This window comes from Pseudopodoces humilis, chromosome 1, assembly GCF_049639895.1.
Source record: "Pseudopodoces humilis isolate 2021_Gansu_Grassland_sample_001 chromosome 1, ASM4963989v1, whole genome shotgun sequence".
NCBI classification, from domain to species: Eukaryota; Metazoa; Chordata; class Aves; order Passeriformes; family Paridae; genus Pseudopodoces; species Pseudopodoces humilis.
The window spans coordinates 129569766-129596233 of NC_142200.1; the positions used below are offsets into that span (position 1 = coordinate 129569766).

Genomic DNA, 26468 nt, shown 5'->3' on the forward strand with positions numbered 1-26468 from the left:
TCTGGTGCTCGTTTTGCATTATCAATGTACAAAAGCCCCTCCGAGCGCTGCCCCTATCTGCACTGCAGGTCATCTGAATAAATCTTTTGGGCATACATATCTTGAGTCCCTGTGACATTCTGTAGGCACTTATGAGCATCATAATCATCATAATCAGCATGAAGCAAGTCCAAAGTTAGTGTGAAAATCTCTGGTCCAAAAAATGTGAAAAGCAACATCTACTCCAAATCATTTAGAACTGAAGAGATTTATTTTAATTTTGTTTGCTGCAATATACATGTGAGTTAGGAGCATTAAAGGAAGGAGACCACTCTAGAATAGTTGTTTCATTTCTTAAACTATGTAAACATTTGTTCATGTTGATAAATTCAAGCTGAAAAATTTTTAGAAGCAAGACTGGCGGGACAAAACACAAAAAGTTTTTCTTCAACTCTGCCAGAAATTTATTAAATTAAATTTAGAAATAAGCTTAAAAACTTGAGACAAAAGTAAGTGACCTCTAAAATACAATATTTTTATATATATATATATTTATATAGTATAAAATATACAATTTTTACCTATGAGGTTTGCTTTATGAGTCTAAGGCCTCAAATTTGTTGAGCAGTTTAAAACAGTCATATGTTTCTAATCTAGAAATATTAATGCAAAGATGCTTTTTCTCCACAAATACAATAGGCAAACAGTCCAACTTGGATGTGGTATGGTCAGTAGAAGGTGAAAGCAGAGCACCGAGGTGACAAAGGTGACAGTATCAGTGCAGCTACAGAGTATACATTCACATAGTTATTTCCCAGTGCAAATTTTATTTGTAAATATTGTTTTAAGCACATCTCTTTCAGTCTTTGTAATATGCCTTAATTGGCACTTGAATAGGATAAACCTGGCCCTGCAACTCTGATTCATCACAACACTGGGTTCATCTCATTATTGCTATTAGAGAGAGCACAGTGCTGTCATTAAACATGGAGGAAATTAGGAGACACCATCGACACTATGTCACAAAATTCAATTTGCAAATAAATTCCACTTGCCTTCTGCATTAATCAAGCTCCTGATGCCAAGCACCTCCCAGACCAGGAGAGGGAGCCCGTGGATCAAAAACAGATTCTTGCATCAATTTAAATTTAGAAATAGGTTCTCAACTTTGCAACCCGTCTTAGTGAATCAAAGGAATATTATCTTATTAAATAAGATATACTGGTTATTAATATATTTGTTCTGAATATTAAAAAAAAAAAAATAGCCACATTCCTCCAAAAGTGTGTTCTTATATGCCTTTATTTTAGATGAGAAAGAGGCAGCTATGGGACTGTACAGATGAAAATTAAAACCAGCTAACAAAATCTGTAATTTTCACTTTTTAAAGGAATCATACTTGATTCAGTGTTTCTTGTTTCACTAGTTTTCCAATCCATTTCTTTAATAATACTCAAGCACATCTGCCACCATAGTATCTAGGAGCCAGCTACAAGCAAGTTCTCTGCACTGGAGTACTCGAAGCACTTAAAATATTTATACCTTCTCTCAAGGGCAGCAGTCAGGCTGAGAACGACTGAGAGTTTCCTAGCATATGAATGCCAACCTTTTTTAAGGTAGAGACACTTGGTAGTTCAGGCAAGGATCCAAACACTTTATTTTAATGCATGCTAGAAATAGTATAAAGTTCATCCTTCTTCCACATGTTTTTTAGCATGTGCAATACAGAAATTCACAATTTGTGACAACCAACAAACAGGGAGGAGAGGGCAGCAAACAACTGTGGCTTTGGTTAAGATGGAACAGTCACTGCTCACAGGTAAGTCGATATAAAGAGATTTGTAAGCATCACCTTGTAAGTGATTCTCCTAAGCAGCAATCAATCCCATTTTGATGAGTGGGATTAAGCAATCCAAAGCAACAAGTTTTGACACCTGCTGTAAGCTAAGCAAAGTTGGATTCACACTTAACTCCACAGTGGAGAAAAATCTGCCTTGTTTTGCAGCTTACAAGAGAGAATTAAGGCACCAACATGGAAAAGGGAAGTGGAGAGGAAGGGAGAACCCAAGAGTCTTCTGGTTTTGCTGGAATACACTGTCACTTAGCAGTGAAGACTGATTATCCAGCCCTGGACAACAGCTGAACACCAGGAGCTGTTATTTTACAGGTGACCTCCTAGCCCCAGCTTTCATGGTCCACCACTTTTCATCCCAAGCATGCCACCAGGAATTCTGCCTCCTCTACATTTCAACACTTTTTCTTTCTATTTCATGTTCCAAAACCATAAAAAAAATCACTGCTGTCACAGCAATCAAGCCCCAAATTAATACTGGAAATAAACTTTTATTAGCATTAAGAATTATTTGAAAAAATTGGACTAACTTGCTTTCTCTACTGATAATTTTCTTCTCAGCAAGGTAAGCCTTCAGCTTGCATGGTTTAATATCCTATTTTCTTTAAAATTAATTACTAACACAAGACTGATCTACAATTCTCAAATTTGGAATGGATTTTAAATTTTCCAGGGAGCATGGTGGTTGTGGTTTCTGCAAAAAATATTTCAAAATCTGCTGGGGTTCTGCTGCTTTACACCACAGAAAACACTCTGGGTTCTTTTATTCTCTGACAAGGGATATAAAATGATGTTCTCATTTGAAACTAGCTATTAAAAATCAGGACCAGATTCTAATCCCATTTGTAGGGTGAGAAGTCTGTTTATATAAAAATAACACATTTGCAATACATCAGGGTGCTGAGGGTCAAATACCTGCCAGCTGATATCATTAGGGTTTGGCAAAAAAACAGAACCTGCTGTTCAAATCTCCATACACAAGCATGATATAGAAAGATTTCCTAGGAAATGCAACAAAATGCATCAAGGGCTGCTGCATTGCCTTATTTTTTTAATGTACGAAAAATTTTGGGGTTAGCATCTGGTTTTGCAAGGACTCACCATTCCCTGGTGTACAAGGGAATAATTAGTTTACAGTGAGCTTTGCACCACTCTACCAACACAATTAGTCATGTTGTCCTGTATTCCGCCTTGAATGCAAAACCATCCCACATTACTGCCATGGATTAGATGAGCAGCAGTGCAAATCTTTCCTAACAGCTCTTTCCCAATTGCTGGCATAATTAATAAAGAAAAGCATTTATCCTTACAATACAAGTTTTGAATATACAAAGCTGCATATTTCTGATATAACACTTTAACCCTTGTTAGAGCTGATGGTCCTCAAGAAAGGTGACGGTTTGGACTTCAACAAGACAAAGAAGCTGCAGCCTGCGGTATTATTGAGAGCAGAATGAAAGACAAGACCAGAATGCAAATGAGCTGCCTTTCCTTAGACAACAGTTATGGAAATCAGGCTAAGTAATATGCAGAATTTTAATTTTTTTCAATGTTAGGTCAACTTGATAAACAAAGAAAGTCTAGTAAAAAAAGTGTCAGCAGAGGGGTTTGTTGAAAAATGCCCTGGAATTTTAACTGGGAAAAGTTACAAGCTGGATGTGAAAATGTTTTCTTATTTCATGGTACCTTTTAAGAATGTTCAAGATTTCTTCTCCAGTCTTTCTGTTTGCTGGGTAAAACATACTGCATTTAGTGAATCCTTGGCTGTGATGTACCATGGGAGACCACAGCTGTTTGAGGAACTGAACTCAATCAAAAGAGAAAGAGAATAAGAATTGCAGATGGCTTACAAATCAACAATCTCTTTTGAGTGAGATTTGGAGGTTTCAGATGTTTGGTTTTTCTACAAAAATCTGTTCTATTCCTCCAAAACATATATATCTAATGAAGATTTCATTTAGCCAGTGTTTCCTGTTTTGTTAGAGGAAAGTACATTACTGCTTTAGATTTGCCTCTTGAGGAGCAGTGTGAGTTCCAGGGTTTTTCTGCAGCAGTTCTATCACTCTTAGAGCCACCTCTGAACACAAAATTTCTGCTCTGGAAAGGCAATGGTGCTAAGCCATTTGTCCAGATGATCCACCTACATTCCCTTCCTGAGGAGCAGAGTCAGGTGGATCTGAACCAGATATTTCACATTCTGGAAAAAATTCTGTGTTACAACCTAATAATGTCAGTGAGCACAAAGTACATGCAGCAGTGAACACCAAAGAATGAACTTCATCCTTCAACTTAGCATTTGGTTTTAGTATAATAGGTTAGAAAAAGCATTCAGTAGCTATCTGTCTATTATGCATACTGACTCAGAGTCTGCTGACTGACAACTGCAGTGAGGCTTCCTCTGACTCTCTGCTGGGCACAACGGTGACAGCTGAGTGTCAAGTTTAATATCCAAAAGATTGAGTCAGAAACAGAACTGCCTCAATACCGGTCATTTCTTTCATTTCTTCAGATCAGGAGTTTAGAGGTTTGCTTTTACAGTTCAGTTTCCATCAGGGCCTGTAAATCTAATTAATTGTGTAATGCACTTACAGGTTTGTTAGACAGGGGCCAAACACATTTTACCCTTGGGAATGTTGTGGAAGTTCCAGGGTTCACAGCTGCATTGAAAAAGCCATCTCATTTTTCACTAAAGAAAGAATGTCTATCAGCTAAGATGGCAAGGATATATTTATTTGGATTCATGAAAAGTAAAGACCACATGCATATTCATTGTCCTTGAGATTTAGAATATTGAAGGCTTACTTCATTAAATGAATGGCAAAAATTATACATAGTTCCTAAACCAGGAATCTATGTCAATTCCAAGTTAAAACAACTGAAGTAAGATTGTGTAATCTAGGCAGCCTTTTCCCATGTGGAAAGCAACAAAGGCTTTGTTCAGAACTGAAAACCATATTTTAGTAGAATTATTTTTCTTAAATATCAGACTTTCTGTGTTTTTTTCAGTCAACTGACATCAAAATATCCCTTCATTATTCACAGACAGGTAAGAAATTAAAGTCCAGGGAAACAGATTAAAAATATAGAAAATGTAATGCAACAGATTAAGCATACAGAAAACATAACTTGTGTTATTCCTCTTCAGGACAAAAGTGTTAAACAAGAACATGTAATTCTTTAAAGACAAATACAGAATTTAAATTTTTATTTTTAGTTTTTTGCATAAAACAGGAGTTTTTTTTTTTTGCTTCCTTCTGTGTAAATGCTACCAGAGTCATGAAAAAAATCCTTACAATGATTTTATATGGCAAAAGGAAAAAGAAATTCAGCAGCCACCATTTTATATGCACAATGGTAATGTGCAAAAGAATATTTTTATGTGATCTGCATTAATTTAGGGAATTAAATCAGAAATATGGATTTAAGAGAAAACAAGGCTGGTTAGGAAAGAAAGAGATTGGAGTATTTATTTTGCAAGCTATTTTGTGAATGATCTAAGCAAGGTCTTTACCAAAAAGAAAAAAGAAAAAAAAAAAGAAAAATAAAGAAAAAGGAAGTTATTAAATTCTTTCATTAGCCTTATGAAGTACCTGCTACACAAAAGGGAGAAGGCACCTCCACCAACTCCATAAACCTGTTCCTGCTGTAAGGAAAGGGATGCTGTTTTGTGAAAAAATGGAATTTATTGAGGCTTATTCTTTAAGGTGAAAAAAGAAGAAGCAAGAACAGAATGAGGCTCAACAAAAGAATGACTCAGGCATCAAGTAGAATATCATCATTCCATTATATACGGGTAATTGAACCACTTCCTTTGAGCATAAGAAGTAATTTACTATAAAGCTGTATTCTAAAACCTTGGGGTAACGTGCCAGTATGGATGAAGGAAGCAAAACATTCCCACTAAATTCTAATAACACACATTCATTTAAAAAAAAATAAAAAATTAACAAAATCAAGCTCAACTAATATTTTTGCTTTAGCTCTGTCAAGTATGAAAAATTTGGTACTTGAAACAGTAGAGGGCCCAACTGTTCTTAACTTCCTTTCCCCATAGAGGCAAAATACAACAAAGTCTTGCCAGGAAACCTTTGTGATATGTGATTTTTTCCATCCTTACTTTATGTATATAAACAATATTTGAATAGATGTCTGCATTGCAAAGTTAAATTTATCCCAACACTGTTTCCATGCCATTTGCAGCACAAGAAGTAAATCCATCATCCTCCACATGCCCATGGTAACCACAGGTACCTTTTTGAGGGACCCTGGCAGAGACAGCCCTGCAGCTGTGCCAACATCAGGAAAGCAGCAGGGACAGGAGGGTGCCCAGACACATCTGTCCATCCTCACAGAACCCTGCACGGGCTGGGGGCCACAGCTGGGAGGAGGAGGAGGAGCAGGAGGAACTGAGCAGTCGTCACTGCAGACACAGCACAAGTGAGCACAAACAGAGCACCAGGACAGGATTAGATGAAATCCCCAGCCCTACAACAAAGCACCACGGGGTTTGACATGACAGCATCCTTAAATGCTCGGTCAGGGAAGAGTTTTGTTTATTCCAAAAAGTGCCTACTAAATACTTACTAGACTTTAACAGGGCTGTTTCTGTCATTAGGTGAGATGACTGTTAGAAACAAATTCTGACCATAATCCAAGCTGAACTGGAATGAGCTCAAAACTAGAGTATTTACTCTGAATTTCACAATGAGAAAAAAGCAAGTGTGAAACACCTAGTACAGGACTGTGACATCCTTTTCCTACAAGGAGTCAGCACATTTCATCATAACGTCCTATTTTAGTAACTCACAAATTCATAGAAGTTCACATGGTGGAAGAAATTGGTTTTTGTTTTTTTTCAGTGATTCTTACTAAAATATTTATATGAATAAGATGAATGTTTAAAAAACAAAAAACCTGGATAAAAGGATTTCACAAATTTATTTTGAAAACAGAGGAGACTAGGCTGTAGAGACACAATCTGAAATTAGCAGCAAAAGAGGAAAAAGGGAACTCCTGACAGAGACTGCACTTTCCCTCAAACCAGTGCAACCACGCAGCAATTTTGCCAAATCAAAAGATAATCTAACAATGAGGTACATGGTAAAAGGGGATTGTTTAGCTCCAAAGTGAAAAGATGGCTCCTCTTTGAGGGATGTTCCACGATGAACTGCTAAAAGCAGAACAGAGACCCTGTCCTTCCAGCTTTCCCAGCCATCTCTGCTCAGGAGTCTCCTCCCATCAGCAAACGATCCCATAATCAGAATTTAAAAATTCTGATATTAAACTAGACTTACGATCTCTAATACCTGCTTTGGAGCTGCAGAAACTATAAAAGACCTGAATGAAACCGATTCTTAGAAGAGAAAAGATTTTGAAAGCTTACGGAGACCTCAAAGCTGTCGATCAGGAAAAGACTGGGAAGAAAATTCATGTAGAAGACTCAAGCTAACCTCAAGAGATTTCTCTGCCCCTCTACAAGGAGAAAAGTTAGGTCTTCTGGCATTGACAGAGCTTGTGAGCTCTCAAGTAAGGTTACAGAGAGGGAATGATTTCACTGAGGAAGAGATTGGTGTTAGCACACGTGAAGAAGCAGCTGCTGCAGCTAGCTGTGCTGGAAGGTCTCTTCCTTACTGTTTGGGAACAAGCAGAATGGTTTTCTTTAGTGCAAAGGCAGCAATTTTCTGCCAGAAGGACCCCATAGCTTGTAAGTCATGCTTGTTTACATATTCTTTAAAATCTGTTCTGATTTACTCTGTTCAGATAGTGATATACTCTGCATTTCACATTTCCTATCCTGTCTAGGTTGCAAAGCCTTTGGAACAACCCACCCAAACAGAAAGTCCTCTCCTAAACATGCTCTTTAAAGATTTATTTCTAATTTTTTTTTTTTTAATGAGTTCTTTTATTTAAACTGAAAAAGGGGAATAAAAAGCCAAAACCTTGTGGGAGGCTTTTATGAAATGTACTTCCAGAAGCCCTGCTGTGCTGGCTCAGCAGCTAGCTCATTTGAATTCCAGGTATGCACTACACAGGGTTTTTTGGAAATGCTGGCTTATCGGAAAAGCAATGCTCCCTTTGGATCATAAAGCTGGCTTTATGGCCTTTTTGAAGACCATAAAACTGGCTCAGTTAACACATATGAGTTCCTACCTAGTGTTGTAGTATCCAATCTCGTTGGCACAGGCCAAGCTCTGCCGTTGCATCAGGATACTTAAGCACTTAAAGCTGCCATTCAGCTGGAAAGCTTGTTTAAATAATTAACAGTCCAAAATATGCATATTCCTATGAATCACCATAAAAACAGCAAGAGAAACTTTTTTATTTAAAATAAAATTAGGTTTCTTCACTATGGTGTCATTTAACTACAACTGTTTAAAGAAACCAGGACATTTGGGATCACACCCTTTCTCCCCAAGGATTTTCTCTGCACCAGGACCTGACCCACTGGTTTTTACAGGAACCAATCAAAGTTTCCCCAGAACAAACTTCCACTCCGGAGCAGTGAATGCACAATGCACTTCTCTGATACTGAAAACATTTTGTCTCTGGCCTGGTGCCCAGTCCCAACACATCAGAGCAACGATTGTGCCTCGTTATGACAACACACCAGCACTCACCACTCCTCACGCCCAAGGAACAGCATATGCACGCCACAATAGAAGCTCATGACACGTGCTGCTTATGTGATAGAAATATACTTGCAGAGGAAAGCTGTTGTGCTAAGGCAGATAGAATACTAGAGCTGGGCTGACTGAGCTGCCCGAGCTCACTGTCTGGGGAAAATAAAAAAAAAATTAAAAAAAAAGAGAAGTATCATGAAAATTCTTTTTCTCACCTAAAAAACCAGGGGAGATAACATACACTGAGACCTATATATGAAACCTGGTGCTCAGCATCATGGAACAGCATGACAGTAGAATCTGATCAGATAACCAAAAGTTTGCCAGCTCCTTATTTTGCCAATTAAGGTCTTGATCTTGTAATAATCTCAACTTGGAATAGGTATGTGAAGCCACATGGAGCTCAGTGATGCAGTGGGTATTTTGTCAAGCTTTTTTAAGTGACAATCTACAGAAAATGAAGGCAGCCAGTCACACTGCCATTTGAAGAATGTGCAGGTTCAAATGTTACAATGTTTCTGAAACAGTGAGGGCATTAATAATGAGCTCCAATTGTGATGGGTATATAGATAGATAAGAGTACTCTTCTTGGATGTCTAAATATCCAGCTGATTCCTACATTGAACCTTATCAGGATTCCCAAATCAAATCTCTTTTAAAAATGTCTAACCTTATCACTTAAAATCCATTTCAAGTGATACAGTTCGAAGTGTGCCTCCTACAACAAAACACAGTGTGAAGCTTGGTGTATTAACTCCAAACTTTTGCTGTTACAAAAGAAAAGAGTTTTATACTCTCCTTCTGAATCACAGGCACAGAACAAGTAAGCAGAATGAAAAATGGAAATTTTTTTTTTTCTAAAAATGGGGGAAATGTCAGCCTATGTCTGATGGAGAGACAGTGGCTCTAAAAGCAGCTGAGACATTTTAAGTGGGGTCAGTGCAGAATCCCAGGGAGTTTGCATTCTCAACCAGAGGATGCAAGGATTGGCTGAACAGAACCTGTATCCTCCAGTACAGACTAGTGAGCTAGCACACCTCACTCAGAGCACCTGGGAAATTTCCAGTGAAATCTTTGCTGAAACAACTACACATTTTCCTGACACTTTCTTTACCTATTTCCTTTCAAACCCATTAAGAGCAAGGGGTTCATTGCCCTGACACTTTGAGGTACGTGCCCAAACATTGAGATCAGAAGTGGGTTTTGAAAGAGTACAGAATGCTGAGATGATAAAATTTTCAAAAATTGGAAACTGTGATTTAAACATTTATTGCTCATTTAGCAGTTGTGGCCTTAACAAGCAGATGGCAGATAGCCTGAGAGTTTTCATTTTGCTTATTTAAATGAAGGTGAAAGGTGGTGCATCTCAACTGGAAGAGGCAGCAGCACTGCCAGCTTCAGTGAACCATCCTGTTTGTTTTGACAAACCGCACTCAGTGAGTTTGCCCATGACCTCAGCTATCAAAAGCACCATGCAGGAAGGACTAGGGAGTAGTTATCTCCTGTCTCCAACTGAACTTCAATCCATCTGCAGGGCAGCTGCAGTGGCAGCTCCTGCTCTTGGCATCATTCCCTTTGGGCAAAATGGAACTACTTCCCAGGAGCTGCTGGAATTCATCCTCTTTACTCACTGGAGAAAGGAGCTGAGAGGACTCAGTATTTGTACTGCCTACAGCTCCAATATGAATTCAGGGGCATGCACTGAAATAATTAGTGAAGTGTGAGTGAATTACAGCAAATTCTCAAATGATTTGACCTACTTAACACCTCTATGTCATGCTCCACTTTTTTTTTCAGAAAAACAGAAAAAAAACCAATCCAGAGGGGAAATGTGTAACTAAGTAAATAGGATACACAAATTTAAAAAAGAAAATTTGCATAGATACATGACAATGGGTTTCAGTACCACTGGTAGTCAATAATGAGACAGAGGAGGGGAAAGACTGGAGTATCTTCTGTCCCCATTAAGAGCCACAGAAATGAATGGCCTGAAATATTGATGACATGAAGGCTGAAAAATGATGGGACTTCCGATACAAGAACCATAAAATGACAGTTTTAATCTTTAACATGAGCAACTCTGCTATTACAAGGTGTTTTGGAGGTAAATTTTAAAGATCTCACTGAAACAGAAGAAAGGGAGATCTTATACCAATGAAACATGGACAATCAACTACAAAAGTTATCAGAGAGAAAAATCAGCCTCTCAACACTAGGCACAGCTGATCTCTTGGACTATGTGAGGAATGCACATGAGCAGCACAATGTTATCATTAAGCTATTTAAAAGGCTATTTAAAAGGCAACAAAACCATGAGAACATTAGCAAGAAGAAGATACTGTAAAGCAGAAGTGGTAGGAAGTTGCATTGAAAGTACATTTTACTGAAAGCAAATGAAGCCCAATGAGGAGATGACTTTAGTAACAAACAGTTTCACTACCCTTAGTTGTCAGCTACATTTGCTAGTCTGAATTTTTTTTTATGGAATAGGCTATTGCAGAGTTTTCATTAAAAGACCAATTAAACAAACAAAAGATGATTTTCCCTGGCTGCAGCTTGAACTGCTTTGAACTGCTGAGCATCTGATAAAGTGATCTGATAAAGTGAGGTCAGCAGGGCCTCACCCCCACCCCTCCCTTTCCAAGAGGAAGGAGCAATACTAACACGCTCTAACAAGCTGGCTCAGCAGCACAGCAGTGTCATCAACCAAATATCTCAGCCATCAGACCAGAGCAGATTATACCAAAATGCACAGGATCCCAAACATCCAAATTATTAAGGCCTCTTTTTAAGTGATTGGGGCAATATGTTTTGTGGATCCACACGAAGATGAGACATGAAGGATACTGAAAGGATTAAGGATCCTGCAGGATACTGAAAGGATAAAATCCTTGGCTGCTTTCCCTCTGATTTTATGTACTTTTGTTACTCTTATGAGAAAAGCACAATTACCAGCTATTGTAAAATATTCAGGACATATAGGTTAAACATGCATATATAGTCTGTTCTAAGATGAAAATGAGTTATAATTCAAATAACACCATTTTGGAAAAGAAAAATAAATAAATTTAGGATATTTCAAAATATCTGTGAAAATAAGTAGGCATTATTCTAAAGTAATGAATCCCCCTTTATAATGTAATAAAGTTTAATCAAATTGAAAGCTTACAAAGTCAACTGATTTGTCATCTATCAGAAGATACAGAAATCCAATTGTAATCTTCCAGTGCTCTAAGTCAGATGCTAAAAGTCTTCCTTGATTTGCACTCACCAAAGGGTAATCATATTTATGTGAGAACATACCTACTGTACCACACTACATTCATTCTCTGTTAAGTATTTACCTTATGCTCTTCTGCTCCTGTTCACCAACAGGTCTGAGAGTTTGCACCGCAGCCGTTTGCGTCCTGCTCTGCCCTGAAAAAGCACTGTGAATAATTCTCACTGTGGTCTCACAAAATATATTGTTAGCTTCCTGTGATGTACTTGGAAGCAGACCTCAATTGCCAGAAATGCAGCTATGCAGTGATACACATGCACACTCTAAAGACAAACAGCAAACACAGGACATTTTTCTTCCTGCAACTGACAGCTGGAGAATCCTGGTCTGCTTTAGCCTCCAAGTCTCTCTAAACTGAGAGCTTAGAAGACTGGGGAAGGAAGAACCAAAGCACCAGAATAAAACATAATACTGCAGAACTCATAACCTGCTCTGTTTATTTCACACTCAGTTGAGAATACTACTGCATTAAGATTGTAATCAGGTAATTCTCCTACTCTCAGTATCTTATGAGTCCTTTTTTTTTACATTTTTTTATGTAGCAGAATATGTTTCGTTTCTATAGCCTTTTTTCTTTCCTTTCCCTACTTATAAATACTGATTTTGTCAGCGTTTTCTTTTCTCTGAACAAGTCTCATAAGAAACGGCAACAACACACAAATAGTGGACACACAGAAATTTTGTGACAGCATTTTTACATGTATAATTAAAACTTGGACAAGGTTATACAAAATTTTCAACATATGAAAATTTTATGCCTAAGTTATTCAACCATAGCCATTTAATGAGCTAGAAAAGCAGCTGTCCTAATCAAGGTGTATTAATGTTTGGCCTGTGAAAACTTGAAGCCTCTTGAAATCACTAAGCTTATATCAAAATTTACATTTAGCTCACTAAGGATCAGCAGCTTGTAAAAATGATAGTTGAAGACAATCTCATGGCAAGTGCTCAGCATCTTGCTAAATCAATACCTAGTCTACTATTAGCACTGATTATAGAAACACTAAAATAGGTATTAAAGTCTACAATCAGATTAGGCTTACTGCAAATGGTACCTCAAAGCATGTGCATGGGCTGAAGGGGAAGTTTCCCCCAGACACCATGATAGAGAGAGCTATTTATTTTTACTAGTTATAAGGAGAACAGAAGAAATCAACTATTATTCTTGAAGTCTTTTAAGAAACATGTGCAGACAGTCAAGACATATCAATCTTATATTCCCATGTCCAAAATCATCGTCTAAAACAGCCTCACATTGTCTTTTAGACATTTTCAACCTTGAAGATGTTTCGACTTTTGCTACAGATCATAAACAACAATTTTGGCCATCAAGATGCTATAGAGAAAACTCTCTTTTGACAAGCAATGTGCAATTCAGACACAAGCAAAAGAAGAAAGGGAAAAGGGAAGATTCAAGTGCAATGAGCATTGTTTCTTTACTTATGAAAGAGAAAGCAATGTTACAATTTGATGCCTGATCATTTATTATCTCCCCTAGCAAATAAAGCCAGAATACCAGAGTAAGTTTTTTGAATGTGTCTATGTTTTTTACAGTACAATATTATCTTGTAAAATAAACTTTTGGATAGCAGACCAACACTTCTGCTCAGCATGGGTTTCAGCTCCTACAAATGCACAAATTGCTTGCAACTGCTTTTCTGTCCAGTGTCACCTGCATGCAAAAATGTTTGCAATTACAGCTTCATAACACATGTGAACACAACCTGCACAGAGGGATTTTACATGGCAAAGAAGATATTTCTGTGCTGTAAGGGGCCAAGAAGGAAGGTGCCTGTGAAGACGTAAATCAGTGCACAGATTTACACCAGGTACTGATTTGCTCCAGCTGAGTCTCATCACATTTTTTTTCAACGTATTGTCTGTAAATACCCTTTCAAAGGCTAGAGGCAAGTCTGGAAAAGAAACAATGCTTCCTTATAATTATAGCCCATTTCTCATTCAGCAACTGAAATATGGCAGAAAGTAAACATTCTGATTCCAAAGAAAACCACAAAGCCATTGTTTTCCACTGAACCATGTCTTAATTTGTTTTCTTTTTCTGATAGCCAATTACTCCTCATGTTTTGCACTACCAAGCTGATAATAACCCACACTTCTTTCAGTGCCAGCCCAGCCACACTCAGGGTTTTGCTCAGAATTAGCAGGCTGGATAGGAACATCTTGGAAGCAGATGACACCTATGTGCATGAGGTTGTGTGACTGCCTGGCCTGAAATCCAGCCAATCCTCAAAGCAAAAAGATGGGGTTATACTTTAATTTATTATTTCCTCTCCTTCTCTTCCCTCCTGCTACCAGCTGGTAGGTCCCCTGGAAAGTGTCCAGAATACACTGGTGGGTATTTTTATGACTTTAAACATGGATAAATGTGAGACTGCATGTCCCAATTTCTAAAAGAAATGTTAGCAGAATGTGAGATACATATTTTTTAAAGTCTCCTATCTAACACACATAGGCAAAGCTCCTCTAGAAATTGTTCTACATTTTTACAAGACTGCTGTTTTTAAATCTTAGGCCAGGTCTGTTTGCCCAGTACCATATGGGTTTAATGGCATAAGGAAAAGAACAGCACAGACTACTGATTCTCAGACATGGTAAGGATGGGAGTTCTTCATGAAAAGTGAATGTAAAATAGCATAATTTACCTTGTGCCCTGTTACATGGGAAAAAGTCTTCTCACACAGTAATACACAAAACAATATAGTGCCATTGGAGAACAAAAGCTGAGCTGAAACTCCATAAAAAGTGATTTAAAAAATTACCAGAATCCTTTACAAAGCATGAACACATAGAAGATTTACTTTGTTTTTTAAATTTAATTTTGAAGGTAAATTTTGCTCATACACACTGAGCTTAGAATTACCTTCATTTGAAGTTTGGCATAAGACATAAAGTCCAGAGAGGAACCTTGTAGAAGTGGTATCAGTGTAAAACCTGCAGGCAACTACAGTAAAATACTGAGTAAGTTCTAACAACTTCAAAGAGAAGACCCGCAGGTATAGAAGCTTGCTATTTATGTAATTAATTTTCAGTGGTGCTGAAAAGAAGTGAAATATTTTGCATATTGTTGTTATAAAGCAAAGCAGAGGTAGATTTATTAGCACAATTGCAATTCTCTACTTACATACTGTGTTATAGAAGACAGAACTCAATAGTCACATTTCAAATTAATTAGTTTCCAAAACCCCCCTCATTTTCCTCATGAAGTCATGGGTGGGAAGCAAATGGAAAGATTTGGGAGGAAAACACAAACTTTGCCCTCTAAGCAAGAACTATTTGTATTACAATAGATTCATCCAACCAAGAGAATAGATGGCACCATAGACACCATGCCTACACAAAATAAAATTTCAGCTCATGTTCAGCCTCACAATTACATGTATTCCATCAGAGATAAATGACCTGTGTTTCAGAGCCAAAGTATTTACTGAGTGAAAAAAAAAAAGACTATTTTAAATAATGAAACAGGGAAAAAAAAAACCCAACAAATTTGACTAAGTACCTGATTACACAGATGGACTTCAAAATCCAATGGTTTAAAGTACTCCTCCCTTGGGTTTAGCATTGCTAGCTTCCCAGAAGAGGCTATTAATACAATGTACCAGAAAGCACATTTTCCCTTGGTCCATCACAAGCTTAAAAGCTCTAAAAAGGTATTATTTCAGGCTTCAGAGGATGTCAGTGACATGAAGCAAACCTTCAGGTACAGAACCAGGGAGAAAACTTTGCAGCTTCACAAATGCCTGCTAACCATCAATCAATCATGGAGGAAACAGTACTAGCCTGCATTACAAGACACTTCAGGCTTGGAGTCCTATATTAAAAGTATGTGTGCATATATGTATAAAAAAAAATAGCCTATTAATTATTCAATAATGGGAGAAAGACTTCCATTCCCATTGAAATTAAAATGTCATTTCCCATAGCTATCTGAAATGGCCAACTCTTGTGAATTTTGCTGCTCAGCTCCATGTGGCATAGAAAGCTGCCATTTCTGGTGTTGCCCTTTGGCAGATCAGGCTGCTGGGCTGCATGCATATTGTTCTCTTTTAATTACTTTTTAATACTGTGTACTGTTATATCAACAGAGCAATAGCATCCAAAATCAGAAAGGAATCCTCAGCTTGTTCAATATATGTGTGTCAGGAAAGACAGAAGCTTCTGGCTGTCATTTCCCTCTCCTGCTGTGACACCCTACCTGCAGTGTGATGCTCCTGTGGTGCCATCTGCAACCATGTTTGCAGAGAGAATGCTCATTTTCAGACAAACCAGCATTTAAATGCCATTGTCCTACCTGTGCAGAGAGCTACAAAGTAGCAGGAGAACTCTTTGTACATTATTCTTGCAATAAAATCTAATTTGCAGTGTAGTTGGCACCAAGGCTAAAGTTCAAGCAATGCACAGATTATTCCCTTATTGGGAAGGCTTCAGAGCCTGGGAGGAAAATTCACTTTGATCAATTGTGGCTCTCAGAAAGCTCACATAAGATGGAAAACACAGAAATACCTTCCCACTTAAAAAAAAAAAAATCTCTGCAGAATTAAAATTTAGCTAACACAAGAGATTAAGCTCTTATCCGTTTTGAATCTGTTAAGAACAGCAAGTATAAAAGCACATGCTTGTATAAAAATCAGAGCTGTTAAACCAAGTTGCTGTCTCCAGTGTGGCATGCACAAGCATACTGCAGGCTGCTCAGTGTAATCAGCTTCAACACTCATCTAATTCATACTGATCATCACCAGATCCAAGGAGCTGTCAATTTTCCATGGTACAGGGCTATCTTGAAGGCATTTGGTGCAGCTTGAACTTCTAGACATGATTAAATTTTGTATTTACAATGGCACGTTCTCCTTGATCTGAAAACCTCAAAGTTTGCATCTAGAGATGTGTATGCTAACAAATGATCAACAGAAATAATCTACTGATAAAGACCTTAGCTACTTCTTATCAGAAGCTAAATGATATTTTCTGATTTTGTGTAATTTTATTTTGATTCAACAGATTGCCTCACATATTTTTCCTATTCTCACAGAAATTTGAGAGCTTTACCACTCAATGTGCACTTTATCAAAGTTTCATCCTGTCTTGTGCACATATTGCAAGACTACATAGAAATGCTAAGACTACCACTTAATGTCTTCAGTCCATCAGACTTAGCACCTTGCAACAAAAACCCAAGCTTCCTGTCTCAGAGAATGGCAAAGAAGAAAGTTTGCTGGAAATGATGACACACCATTAGTTTAATACTCTGAGGCAAGAGACTTGTTAGCTCTTACAGGCTGTAATTACAAAAACCAGCAACAGAGCAAGAGGAAATGGCCTCAAGCTGCACCCAGGGAGGTTCAGGCTGGATATCAGGAAGAATTTCTTCACTGAAATGGTTGTCAAGCACTGATACTGGCTATCCGGGGAGGTGATGGAGTTACCATCCCTGGAGGGGTTCAGAAAATGGCTGGACATGGCATTTAGTGCTATCATTTATCTGACAAGGTGGTATTCAGTCAAAGGTTAGACTCAGTGATTTTATGATTTAATTCTGATACTACACTTTCCTCACTTATTTTCTATGATGAATTTCTATGCAGAAAGTAACCTCAGTTTCAACATGCAGGAAAAAAGCAGGAGCAAAAATGTAATAGTATAGTGATTGAACCAAAACACCTCTGCATTAATGCACTTTATTCACTGTTAAACCTCGTTGAAAAAGCAACCTACTTATACGTGTGATTCCCATTTCATCTGGTAAGCACAGTTTTTTAAAAAGAACTTATCAATACTTTTAATTTTAGGCAGAAAAAAAGAATTCATATGATCAGATCCAAATTGTGACAATAACAACTTGCAGCTGCTTATTCATCAGAATCTCTAAGGGCTGGTCTGATTCTGAGAACAGATCCTGTGTATAAACCCTCGCTATTTTATTGAGGCCTGTGGTTGTAATAGAACCTGAGTATGCTTATTAAAAACAGCTGCTGTAACAGAAATAGAGAATCACTGTATATTACCATTTAAAAACCCACAAATTGAATCAATAGAAGTCAGGAGAGACAAGCTTAAAGAGAAAAGTCCTTAAACAAAACTGAAAGATCAATCACTGTTCTTAATCTGCTGTACACAATCACTTAATAAGGCTGTTATGAAACATAAATAAACATCATTCATAATGAGGAAGAAACATATGTGGTGTGCTGTTTTGCATCTATTTTTGCTATGTAGATATATGCAGAAGGCCAGCAGTAGAGATACACAAAAACATTTAGATAATCTCTCTGCCTAAACTTGATAATTGCTAAAACAATGTACATAAAATGTGTTTTAATTTCATTTACATAATAATGGTCACTAAACAATAGGAAATCAAACAGCCATTTAAGATTTTTAAACTGTTATCCACATCAAATTTTATTCGCTTCTCTTGGCTACTATTTCTTACAATTTTCTGGTTTCCTCCTACAATGTAACCAATTCCCTCAGAGCTGCAACCTGGCTCCTTACAGACTAAGGACATGTAGCTATGACAGGCAACAGCAGCAACAGATATGATGAAAATTAATATTCCTTTTTGTTGCAAGTTGTGTACAAGGTGTGAATAGAAGCATTACTAGATCAGAGCGACAGTGGACTTCAATTTCAGAAGAGAAACCCCAGTTATAAGAAAACTGTCACTGGTGAATGCTGAAAACATGAACTATGGGAACTCTTTCTGCAAAAGTTCTTTTATTGGCTGATCACTTTCGTTCACAGCCATGTAAGTGCTCACTGTGTGGGAGTTAATCATATTAGTTATCTGGTTAAAAACCTGATTAATTTTGTCCTTCAGTGCTATTAACTACCCTGCTATATATGATTCACTGGAGAATTAATGAATTTAATCCCTCTGTTCAAATACAAAACCAAACAAGAATAACCCTCTGGTTTATAACTTTTAAATAGATAACTTAAAGCCTTAATGAAGCTTAGAGTACATTAGGAAGGCACCCACTGAAACTATTTAGCTAATGGTAACTAGACACTACCATTAGAAAGCCTAATTAATTGTGATTTAAAATTAACTCTGATTTGAAATGGACCATTAAACATCCAGACCAAAATTTTATCTATTTATTTGATGGTTTGCAAAAGATCAAATTAAAGGAGTATCAATAAATTATCCCTAGTTACTTCAACACTGTTCTCAGTATTTGCAACTGCAGTTTAAAAACAAAATTTAAAATAATTGGCAGTCCTCAAACCTCATCTTAGATTGCATTTATCTTGGCATTTTAACACGCATATAGTTGTGAGGATAGGGAAAAAAATAGAAGTATATAAAAGATTTACAGAAGGCATGCAAAAATAGATTTATATGATAGACTTATCACTATGACTTTTTGCACTGTATCTTACAATCTCATATGATAAATTGCAAATCAGGCCCTGCTAAAGGAAGCACCCGATTTCTGCTGTTACAAGTGCCCTTAATTTCAACAACAAAAACAGTCAAAATTTTACTGCAATAAATGAGATGACGTCCCAAAGAGGAAATAATTATTTCAAAACTTCATGTTCTATAAATAAGGAGAAAATTTCAAATTAATAAATAAAAAGTATAATAAGCTTAAAAAGCAAACCCCAGAAACTGGCTCAGAAGTTGCTAGCTTAAAATACACAAGCTGGCAAACAAACAAAGCAATGAGACATGTCACAGGAACTGCTCAGAACTGCTGCTCCCAGTCTGTGTTGCAGCACAGCTATTCTTTCACAGCACAGAATTTTCAGGGTATTAGCCAACAGGGCAGAAAAACCAAATATTTTACAGAAAATGAGTTATATTTATATCACAATCAAGTAAGGCCTTGTTTTAGAAAGATGTATTTTATGAGTCATTCTTAAAAGCATTTGCTAAATTCCCTGATGTCCCAACAAAAGAGACATAGTGGAAGCAAGTCTGAATAAAGTGAAGAATGTAAATTTTTTAAATGTATTATGAAAGACTTTTTCTCATCTCCCCATGGACCAAAAAAGAATACCAAATGAATACTCTGCATTTGAAATAAATGAATAGTGACAAAATAACCTTTGAAAGCAAGGGTTTGCTCCTGTTTCCCTTCTAAATTGATGGTCAGAAGCAATCCAGAGATTGTCATGTTAGGGTAAGACACTGCTCCTGTGGTACCTTCCCCAGTGACCACCCAAAAGTACCAAGATCCACTCTGGCTCATCTGGGTGAGCAGTGGCTTCCCTGAACAAACCCACTCCACAAGAGCACAGCTCCCAGGAGGCAGCAGAGTAGATACAAACCTTTACTGGGAGTCAAGAAAAGTTGTTCCTGAACCTTTTGTAAGGGAACTGCCAAACTCAGAGCACAATAGAAGAAAGTGCAAATGAAAATAAAATCCCAAGCAAACAAACAAAAACCACAACCCTGGGTAGAAAAATGTATAAATGATCATTATGCTTGACTCAAATTACCTTTTCTTTCACTCCCAATATCAATGTGTCATCAGTGCCTTTGAGCAAACTGCATGAAGACCCTAACCAGGCTGCAGAAGCAGTAGTCAAGGACCCCTGCTGAATCTAAGCATGATTTCAGAATTCCTATTCTGTTTCTCACATCACTTCCTATCTTACTTTTCCTTTATATAACAAAAAAATACTTGGCATTAACACTACAATATTAGTAGAATATTAATAAGGCCATCCAGAGCTGTCCTCTGCAGAGCATGGATGACAAACTGGCTGGATTTCCATTGCCTTACATTTGGAAAGTTTTTCCACAGTTGCATAAACCTCTTTGTTGTTTTTTTTTTTTAAAAAAAAAAAAGGTGAAAAAAATTAGGACTTTTTTCATAAAATACATCAAGTAAACTGTAACTTGTGGACTGGGCTTCTGATCTTTGGCTCTATCAATAAGTTAATTCCTAACACAAAGAAATATGTGAACATTTATCAATTGATCCTTTGTTGTCTTACTTCAGCAATAAAGAACTCACCAGAAATATTCTTTCGAGTTGATCTTGGATGTCTTTCATTCCTGGAAAAGCAGCAACCCCTTGAATCATTTCTACAAAGATACAACCAACTCCCCTACAAAAGAAAAAAATAATAAAAAAAAAAGTTTAGATTCTTATAGACCAAAAAGCCAACAACAATGCTTTTGTATCCTTTACCAGCATTTAAATATTTTTTTTTAATTGATGCCAGGTGGAAGGACAGGCATGTGCATTTGCTAAAATCAGTGTCTACACATGAACATTTCTCAGGTGTTTGAATAAAGGTGTAGAGGTAGCAGGAATATGGTTGGTGGGTGTTGAGACCAGTAAAGGCACTGCTTTCATTTCTGTGTTAGGGCTTCCCAAGCAGAATAGTCATGCCCCCAAAGAAACTCTGGAGATGTGGGAATGGCAGTGAGGGAGCATCCTTGGGAGAAGCTGAATGGGGACAGACTGATGACATGAAAGCACACTTAGCATAGGAGGAAAAGGTGAGTAAAAAGGAAAAGGGCACATGGCTGCCCACAGCCACTGAACTTAGCTACTGCCCAAAGGCTGGTAACTTGGGGATGTACTTGCTTGGACTTTCTTCTCCCCTCTTCCAGCATAAATGAAAGAAGCTCAAAGCCCATAGCTGCTGACCCCATTCCCCAGGAGCTCTGGCTGAGAGGTCCTGCCATGGGCTCCCTCCTCTCCCCACAGCAGCCACCTCCTTTACAGCTCCTGCCCTTGGTGTCCCACACAGCCTACTTCACATGAGTCCTCCTCATCCCACTGAGTTAAGCCAGTGGTAGAAGTTCTGGGAAATCAGATGGTAAAAATATCTCAGGCACACTAACTACAGCACAAAGAATGCATTCTCAAAGGTTGAGAAAAGCTTCTTGTGACTGCCTCAAATTCCAGATAACCTGTAAACTCCTGCCTCTCAAAAGGCAAGCAAATTACAAACTTGCACTTGTATCTTTTCTGGATGAAAACAGCTCAAGACTTGATTGTTCTCTCAGCAAAAATAATTTTAATAGAAAACATCCCTCTTGGCTATCAGGATTAGGATGCAGAATTTGATGATACTGTTAAACTTCTTCAATTGCATTTTTCTCCATACATTTTCCTCCAACTTTCATGCGTAAATACCCACGGATGCTGTACAACCATGTCTAAGCAACCACACAAAAATACTCTTCACTCAAAGTAACAACATGTTTAAATCCCCAAAATATGTATCAAAATGAACTAAGATTTTGCAACACTAACTACAGCACCACCTCCCCCTAAAACGGAGCGTTTTGTTTCTGTGTCAGAAAAATCCCAGCAATAACCTCTAATTTAACTTTGTTTTTAGAAGTAAATTATTTGGAATGCAGTAATTATATAGCTTTTCATGGCTTATGCACCACGATGATGCATTCAGAAAGCAGCCTTTCATTTTAGGATTTGTGTGCATATATTGGTGAGGAAGTGGTTCTAGAATAAAACAGCTTAATGAAAACAGGTTTCATATTTTCATTAAAACTGGAGCTGAGTACTTACAGGTACCACTTAACTAAAAGTATCAGTAAATAACCTCTGCTTACTCATCTCTCAGGCTTTGACAAATACCCAATAATGAATACAGGACAATGAGGATTAACAGTCAAATTTCTGAAGAAGAAAATGAAATATACTTCACCACTTTCTAATTCTACAATCCAGAGCATGGATACATTAAATAAAGCTTCTCGTTGGCACAGAAAAGTGGAAGAAAACTTCGGAAAGCACAGTTGCAGTCAAATTTTAGAATAAATCAGGTGTTTATAAACAAGAGGTTAAAATTTATGTTCCATATGCTTCTGCTGGTTACCAAGTGAACTGAATTGATTAAACTGCCATTCATCATTTAGTCTGGTTAGTGCTTCATTAGGCACAGATAGGCACAATATATCTTAGTCAAATACTTATAAACAGTACCAGCATCTCAGGCAAGGAAAAAAAAAAATCAAGATTTTAGCCAGGACCCATTTATTCAATATGAGAAATAAAAGAACTGAACTTAGACTAAAGAAAAGAGGATCCCAGTGCTATTCTTGCAACCAGAAAACAGGCATTTGATTAAACCAACGTATCACTTGAGAGCCTATACAAATCTGCAGAGAATCTTCATCTAGCTGTTTGAAATGCGGTAAGGCACCAGAAAGATTTTGCCAAATTTTGTACTATTTTACATTATTTATAAATTTGTCCACTTTTAGTGTTTCTGACACAAGTATAAGCAAAAAAAAAAAATAATCAAGAACAGCAAACAAAACTGAAGAAGAATTTCCTGCTTGGAAAGCAGAATCCTATTACATGTCTTGGACGCTTGTGCAGCCTAAAATTCCATTTAGTCACAAGCAGGAATAAAAGAGTACTGGAGTTAAACAAACACCTAATACAAAAATCAAAAGGATATTATCATCACTGGGGAGAGAAATATAAGCAACCTTCAAGATTTGAACTGGAAGACTTGTTCCCTCCAGCCCACTTGAAAATTAAGCTTATGAGCAGTTTCAGAGGCTATAGTGTTCAGCACATCGACCAGTAAGTCAAAAGTAGAAAGAGAAGTTTAAATGAATACTAAAAAAAGGGAAAATAGCAATACAGAAAAAGTATGATACTGAACTAGGAAATGGATAGGAAAGACCCAGAAAGCCATAACAGCACATAAAGGCTGGAAGATGGATGGACAGTATTTTAGATGTCATAGTGGTATTGGAGAATTTCAGGATCACGGTAAGCAGAAACTGTACTCTGTAACAGGATCCCTGCACTGCAAACTCTAAGCACACACACAGTGAAAATGAGAAAAGAAATAAAGCCTCTACAAGACCTTGAAATTTTGTCTTGTTTTTGTAGACCTCACAAAATTTTAAACAGTTTAGAGATGCTTTTGAACAAAGGAAAAACTATTATCATGTCAGAAGAACTGGGTTTTGAGGAAAAATTAAGAAAATTATGTCATTCTTGGCTACAAAAAACCCAAGGGACAAGGGAGAATGTGATGACTCTGTATTTAAAATTATGCAAAATGAAGGACAGGGAAGAACTGATTAAGATTTTAATGGTTCCCAGAATAGTAGGTAGATCCAAAAGAGTATAACTAGAAATAGCAGAATGCCTTTAGGAAATAAAAAATTTAGGATGAGTGTTAGGGAAATAAAATTAATAATTGTGCTATACCCCAGCCTCCCAATGGACTTGAAGCCCAGTTACAGTCAAGTAAAACTAAACAAGTTGAAATACTTTAGAATATTCCTCAGGAAACAGACTTGCATTAACAGTAGAATGGATAAGATGATCTCACCCATCACTCCCAGCTCTAGTTTCTATGATACAAAGGTCACTTCTTAAAATATGAAAGAGAGGCTTTAAGGTGCATGCATCTCCAAGGGTATGTTATTTAGGTAAGTTTGTGCACGTTCAGCATACAATGACATTTTCAGGAAGCACTTAATAAATAATTTTTGACAAAAGAATATTGCCTTAACAAATTTAACAACCATTTTGGTGTATTCAGTTTGGATTTTCCTACTCTCTTTATAGGACTTCTGAGTTTGGATAAATAAGCCAAATGCTGCAATGTTGTTCAGAGATCTTTCCAATGTAATGGCATAGAATAAACCTGCAAAGTAAAAGTGACAGCCATTTAATGCTGAAATGGGTGGTTTACTCTCTGATGACCAAAAGCATGACTAAACCTATTGCTGTATTGATGAGACCATACATGGCCATGCCATCTAATATTGCTCTTCTATTGTCCTGCTTAATTTCCTGGGACTCTGGCTGTCACTGTACAGCCTTACACAGAGTAAGAGTTACTAGCACTGCTGAATGGCTTCTCTTGCATTTGAATTGACATAGTAAATGAGCCTGTAAAAATGAAGTTGAATGCCTCAGGAACCTACTTTTTTTTGGTTTGGTTTTGTTTTGTTTTTTTTTCCACACAGCTTTTATAACTCAGAAGGGTATTCCCTTAAAATTAACTTGCTTACTGGTGGATTGGTTTTATGTGGCTTAGGGACTCACATTACTGTCTCTGTGTAACAAAGATCCTTATTGCTACAAGAATCTCCAGCATATCTGTACTTGAATACTGTAAAACAAACAAAAAAAAAACCATAACACTTTTGGTAAGGCATAATATATAAAAGATTATAAGGGATGGTTCCTTCAGTTAATATTATGACTTATCTTGATGGAGCCATAGAAGAAAGTACAGACACACTCCAGAATGAGGAGCTGTTTCCAAACCAAGTTTTAGTTTATACTTATATCAAATATATATAAACCCTATATTCTTACTATATATGTTTTAAAGTGTTGAATATTCTGCTTTGAACAGATTTGTAGCAGGCTCAGTGCAGGTGATAATATTCAGCATGGCCTTTGCAGTGAAAACCTATGCTGGATCTTCACATAATATTTTTATCTGGTCAGTAAGCCTGTTTTCCGTGTGCAGGGTTTGGCTTCAGAGGGGGAAGGCATTTTATGAAAGCCAAGTAATTCCTTTCAGGAATTCCCTGCTGAGATTTCTGAAATTCAAAGGAACAACAGAGCTTTCATTCAAGTTTCTCAAACTACATACTGTAATGTTAAATATATCAGAATTAAAAAGCAAACAGACAAACAAATAAAAACACAAACAAAACCCCACAAAAACTACACACATTCCCCTTCAAAATCCTGCTGCTCTACTTTTTTATGGATTTGTCACCAAGATGTAATACTGGAACATCTTCCATAAAAACCTACTAATATACATGGCTTTAAGGGCGAAGAGATTTTTATCTTGTCTGATTTATTCAGGAAAACAAAGGTCATGTTCTTTTATCATCCTGGTTATGAACACAATGAAAACAAATTTTGAGGAAAAAGGAATGTAAAGCAAGGAACTTTTTTCCCCTTAGCTGACAAAAATCTGATTTATTTCAACTGCAGCAGACTGCCAGAATACTCACAAATGCTGAAGTTGGTTGGAATTTGTCTTTCATGACCATTACTCTTTGACATATAAGGAATAACATCTAATGGCCGAAACAGTCTGATAAAAATACACTGGCAATAAGGCGAACAGCAGTTCTCACATGAGACATAATGAGTGAATCAAAATTTCCCTTTCATGATGACAAAAAACATTAAAATTTGTGCAGGAAGCATATGCAGTGAATGAAAACTAATTTACTTGAGAGCATAATAGCTCAAGGTATTTCTTTACAGTCAGACTTGAAGTAATTGTAATTACAAGAGAATAGAGCAGTCATGTTCTTGTGTGTGTCACTGAATACCTAGAGATAAAAGTTCCAGATTTTTTTTTTTTTTTTTTTTTGCTTTGTAGCAAAATCTGTTCATATGGGGTTTCTGTATTAAGTTTCTGTATTAAGAAATACTATATTCATGAAGGATTGAAATCTACGTGAACCCTTCTTGTGGGATTCTTTCTATTGGACTCACTCGTTCTGTAAAAGCAGAGCCAAAATAAGCTCAAGAAAATACTCCTCAAACTTGAGGAACACTTTGCCAGGAGACACTTTCTTGTTGAACATGTACCTCCTGGTTTTGTTTTCTGCATTCATGTACTTTTATAACATACTTTCTTTGCACACATGAAACATATTTCTAGCAATGAAAAAGTAACAGCAAATCTGATGCTGCAAATGGATAAAAGCAGTTTTCAGATGGGAACTGAAATGCCCTTCCCCTAACTACAGACCCAGACAGTTCCTCACTTCCTG

At 37.1% G+C, this 26468-nt stretch overlaps 1 protein-coding gene across 4 annotated transcripts in view; it reads right to left on the reverse strand.

Moving 5' to 3' along the window:
* CDK14 (cyclin dependent kinase 14) overlaps positions 1 to 26468 on the reverse strand; it is a 311069-nt gene that overhangs the window by 101462 nt on the left and 183139 nt on the right. For all 4 annotated transcript variants that reach the window (XM_005518789.3, XM_014248691.2, XM_088059192.1 and 1 more), the window contains one exon: positions 20722 to 20815. In XM_005518789.3, the coding sequence (XP_005518846.2) occupies positions 20722 to 20815 (94 nt within the window). The remainder of the gene's footprint in view (positions 1 to 20721; positions 20816 to 26468) is intronic.